Raw genomic sequence first — 5,418 nt, forward strand, 5'->3', positions numbered from 1 at the left:
TCTTTTAGGATAGCTCTCCACAGGATGGATGACTTTACCCTCACCGCTTCGAAAGGGCTTGACAAATGCATTCACTGAATTAGATGAGGCGTGCAAAGACTGTAGTGACAGGTGCCGTATGAGTACCGAGACAAACACAAATCATATCCACCTGGCTGAGTGAACTACGGCACCTGAAGATGCAGATTTACCTCTGTGGTCAGACAGCCACTCAAATACACTGCGACTTCAGGAACTCTTCTCCAACAGCTGAGTAACTGGGCATGCACAACGATCCGTTCTCAGATAAATGCCCAGTGATCTCTGCACGTCACATCTGTAATAAACCTTTTGTATCAAGACCTCAAAATAAATTTTCACTTCTGTAGAATTCAGTGGCTTTGGACAAAAGGTAGGACAGGCAGCTTTTTGATAGCTATGAAAATGAGCAATTCCTCCAGAAAGGAAGGCTAAACACACCGTCTTAAGAGTAATAATGTGAATAATAAAGCATTGTAGCTCTACTCACAGGACACCTTATTCTGAAATGCTCTTATCCAAGCTGACTTTTACCATGTAACATCGCTGGTTATTTTGCGATGTTTTCAAATTCTGGTTATCAGAACTGTTGTCGCAGAACAAATGGAAGCCTGTGCACTTCTGCTGACTTGCTGCTGTTACACGCTGTTCCTGTCCCTTTCTTGAAAATACCGGTCCATTTTAATCAGATGTGGGCCTTGAACAACACAAACTTCTCAATTCCCAAGGCTGGTTAGTGACTAATTATTCCTTGGACTTCTCAGTTCAATCTGTTGACTGTATCACACTTTTCCCAAGTTTTCGTAAGATAGTAACTCATTTTCCTTCACCTCTCCCTTGCATCTGTCTTGTCACAACCTTGCCTTTCACAACCCCTTGTCACAGTCCTGCCTATCACAACCCCTTCCTTTGCCTTTTATCCCTTATGTGGTCTTGTCTGGAAACAGAATGATATGAGAATTCTCCACTGGTGATACTTGGAAGAGAATGTCTTAAACTTCTTATGTAGTTTGATTTTAGTACTACTTCTTTGGACTTTACAGTCAAATGAGAAATACAAAGAGAAATAAAAGTATCTGGCATTAAATGTTAACAGACTGGAAAGGCATTTGCCACAGTCTGCAAGTTTCCAGAAACAATTTTAAAACAAGGGACTGAATCTGAGAAGACTCTAGGTGTGATGATGTGTAAAGAGCCAAATTCACATGAGCAGAAACAAAAGTCAGATAAGCATTATTCAGTCACACGTAGCTAAGCCTGTTGTATTTAAAAAGCAGCATGACGAGATTTGTCATTTCATATTAACAGAAAAAGGATGAATTACATAACATGTGGCAATGGAACTGCAGATACTGCTCAAAGTATCAGAAACTCAATAAAATTCCCTGCTTGAAATAGAGATGTATGAAAAATGAGACAGCACTTGAAGCAAGTGATGTGCAAAAAGCTGGCAGACAGAGTTACTGGAGATGCCAGTCAGGAACAGTCACATAGTTCCTAACAGCAAAATCCGACTGTGAAGTCAGCTCCAGCCAAGCTTCTGCACAACTTACAGTTTCTACCCAATTTGTGATTGAGGACAAATACTGAAGTAGCACCAGAAGTAAGTCATTTCTACAGCCTAGGAAACATCACCCCTCATGCTAGTTAACTCTTTGATTCTAGTTACTTTTTCAAGCATTCAATGTGCGTGTTAGCTTGGAAACCTGTTGTTCTGGCTAAGAAGGGACTCTTGATCTGGCAGACCACAGCCTCGCTTCAGACCAGCTTTGGTCACATATAACCATTATCCTCCAGCCCCATTATCAGCTTCCAGTCTGCAACTAGTGCTTCTTCTCAGCAAATAAGCTCCAATTTCTCCTCTCCTTCCCTGGGTAACCACAGAAGCAGAAACAAGACTAAAAGCGTGAGGGAATGACCAATTAATTTCCTGGGTGGGGACTTTTCTGCCATAAAACATCCAGAACTGATCATTTTTATAGCATGTTGCCAACACTTTTTGTTTGAGAAACTGTCTGGCAAGAAAGACCGTGTACCAGATTTGTATGTATCCGTGTAAACACATCTATCTACACTTCAGTTACTTCAAGTAAAGCTACCTCTACTCAGGAGGAGTAAAGCTTCCACAAGCTAATGGTGGATTCCTGGCTTGTAGATATCCCGGATTAAGCATTCAGAAAGTGCAACGACGACGCTGTAGGCAACTCAGACACAAATGAAATCAGCTTCCTTAATGCATAAAGTACTCATACTAGTCAGAATTCACACATTAAGAAGTCAAAAAATAAGTCACATCCTATCCAGAACTAAGCATCAGTGTTAAAGAGATGAAATGTAATGCACAACTTTCATTTTAGCCTTTGAAAATTTTATTTTGAATATGATTTTCACTGGACTTGTTTAAGTAAAGTGCTCTGAGTAAAGAGTGGAGTCTTCTTAGACAAACCCCTGGAGCCAACTGGACAGTGAGTTGTGATTCAGACAGAATCGTTATTCATTTGGTGGTTCAATCCTTCTTTCAAGGTAAAGAAATAAGTTATTGGACTATAAAGTATGACTTAAACAGAAAGACCACTTGGTCTCACGATGCATTTCTACTCCTCGCACACTCGGGCTGCGGAAGCACTACAAAAATTACAGCAAGAGAAGCTGATTCAAACAGCTTTTTAACCCTTTATTTCTAGTCCTGCAGGAGCCATAAATTCATTTTGCAGTTGCAACAGAGACTCACAGAGGCAGCCCTGAGAGCCAGTTGTGTAATTCTTCCTCCTGTATTCTCACAGTTGCTGCTTTTTCTGCACAATGGCATCAGCAGGACACCAGATTCTCTCCTCTGCTCCCCACAATGTGACAGCCAAATTCCTTTTACTCTTAGGCACCTATTGAACTGCCTCCCCACCAACTTCTCTGTCAGGTTCCAACAAGCTATCATTCCCTTCCAGCTTCTTCCAAAACCATATGTGTATATTATAGCTGCCAGATGGAAAACCAAAAAAGCTTCAACAAACAAGTAGTTGATCAAGCTTCGAGTTCAATGCTTCTCAGTAGCTTTTCTGATCCTTACTTAAGTTCGTGATGTTACCTACCTTTCTCCTTTGTTGCTGAAACTTTCTACCCTGCTGACATCTAGATTTTCTGATCTCCTTTATGAGGAAATTATTTTGCTAGGGGAGATAACTTGTATCTCTTAGCGAAGATGGATAATGAATTATTAATGTTTCATCTTTTCTCCAGTTTCACCTGGCTGTCAAAACTGCTAACTGTAACACTTCTTCATATTAAAACACAATGTATAATGAAAGCACGGAATTTGAACATAAATGTTTCTTCTCAGTTTCAAAATTGTTAAACATTCTCTTTCACAAGGCTCAGCCTGTTCAATGAATACAAGCCTAAAACTGCTGATAAAACTTGCAGTTTATTTGCGTGAATGCTCATTATGTTACTTCTTTAGGTACTGACAGAAAGGAAAAGGAAATGCTAGACTTTCTATATTGAATATCCCATGAAAGCCTCATATTGAATGATCAATAAACTCTTGAAATGAAGCTAGCTGCAAAGCCATAGCTTATCTACAGTGAGTTTTAAAAACGTTCTTTTTCACAGTAAAACACTGTGTGTGTGTGTGTGTCTCGTGTCAGGGACATTGGGTGAGATGGTCTCCAAGATCCCTTCCAACCTGAGCCATTCTATGACTCCACAATTCCTGCCACCGCCTTACTGACCTGTTTGGTGCAGGTGATCTCTAGCCAGCTCAAATAAACGCATATGCATGTTTGTGATGGGGTTAAAGGAGCCACAAGCTAGAAGGATGAGAGGGATCCTGCTCTTCATTCCGACATCAAAACATTACGACTCCACCCTAAAAAAAAATAAAATAGTAAAATCATCAAAATAAAAGAAAACTTGACAGAGAGCAGGCTGCTCACTGATCCTCAGGCTACAAGGAGCACTGTTTTCAGAACTGTGTATTCCTTTGTATCATCGCAGCATGCAGGAAGCATTAGCTCAGAAATGTGTATCTTCTTTGCTATTAATTAGGAAATCATTGACAAATTCTAATTACCCCATATAGAGATGGCTAGAAAGTATTTCTAGAAATTCATGTTGTCAACAATTATTAAAAGCTGTCTGATTTTTTACATGTTTTTTATTTTTAAATTGCTTTTGTCAGAAAAACAAGGTTTCCTACTGTCTGTCAACTTCCTATTAATAACTTTGGCCCCCGCAGACCTGCTACAAAAGCAGATTTTGTAATATTCTTTTAATAAATTCTCACAATGGACCTTTGCAAGATGTGACAAAACCACACATGCAACACCTAAACCAAGAATCTATAATAAACATAATAATAAACATATAAATATCTATAATAAACATATAGTAAAGAGGCATTTTAAAAGATGTTTTTATGCCTATATACACCACACACATATATAAGTAAATAAAAATTGAAACAGCATCCTCAATAGAATGTATCTTTAACTTATTCAACAGGTATAGTATAACTTTCAAGTTTTCAAATAAAACTTTCTCATTCAGCCACTATCTTGGCTGATATTAATTAACTAAGGCTTTAAAATCATTAGAACACCACCCAAAATAATAGGAAAAGAAAAAAGCCTACTGATTTTTCAGCTAAACTCTCTTGAAAAATCAAATAGAGGAGGCAGCTTTAAACAAAGAACTTCAGAGAAACTTTAGAGGAGAAAGCCTCTTGACCTGCGTCAAAACAAGTAGGTGACTGTGCTGTTATTAGGCATCTACTGAGTTTGCACATTGTGCCACAGGAATACTTTTCTGTTTTGTGTGTTCCATAAAAATAAGCCATTAAGCCGGTCCTGAATTCTTTAGTAAGGTGTCTCTCTTGCCAAATGGCCTACAGGCCAAGAGAGCAGTAGTTTCTGCTTCAATTTAAATATGCTAATACCGGTTTGCGCCTGTGAGTTGCTACAGGCTTGCAAAAAGTCACCCAAGTGCAACATCAATGGTGCACTTTGTTAAATAAATAATCTGTGATTAATTTGTTCCCCAGCAACTGTCCCTACACAATGCACACACCGTTAGTGGCACCCCGTAAAACAGGGAAGTGTTTCCTCCTCCTGCTGCTCCCAAGTCTAGCTGAAATGTGAAGAACTTTTGAAGAAGCTGGGCATGGTTAATTCAACTCTCGATCCAGTCTTGTTGGAAGGCTGTAAAAAAAAAAAATCCAGTTAAGTCACCATGTCTCTTGATCTCCAATGGGAAAGGAGAATGCACAATGCAGACAGATTGAGAGAGGAAGAAAAGACAGAGCAGGTGTCTTCATATAAACGACTGTTACCTTACACGTGGGTGCCTGCAGTTTAGAAAGCTTTCAATATATGGTGCGTCATGTGGCTATACATGAAAGGGCAGATC

The 5,418-nt window shown here is 39.3% G+C and overlaps 1 protein-coding gene across 1 annotated transcript in view; it reads right to left on the bottom strand.

The window, feature by feature from the left end:
• The window catches only part of NMNAT3 (nicotinamide nucleotide adenylyltransferase 3), a 14,141-nt gene extending 10,289 nt beyond the window's left edge, over window positions 1-3,852 (bottom strand). Inside the window, exon 1 of the mRNA XM_009866580.1 lies at window positions 3,744-3,852. Coding sequence (XP_009864882.1) covers window positions 3,744-3,852 — 109 coding nt within the window. The remainder of the gene's footprint in view (window positions 1-3,743) is intronic.
• Window positions 3,853-5,418: the final 1,566 nt, after the last annotated feature.

The sequence above is a fragment of the Apaloderma vittatum genome, unplaced genomic scaffold (assembly GCF_000703405.1).
Source record: "Apaloderma vittatum isolate BGI_N311 unplaced genomic scaffold, ASM70340v1 scaffold6373, whole genome shotgun sequence".
NCBI lineage: Eukaryota > Metazoa > Chordata > Aves > Trogoniformes > Trogonidae > Apaloderma > Apaloderma vittatum.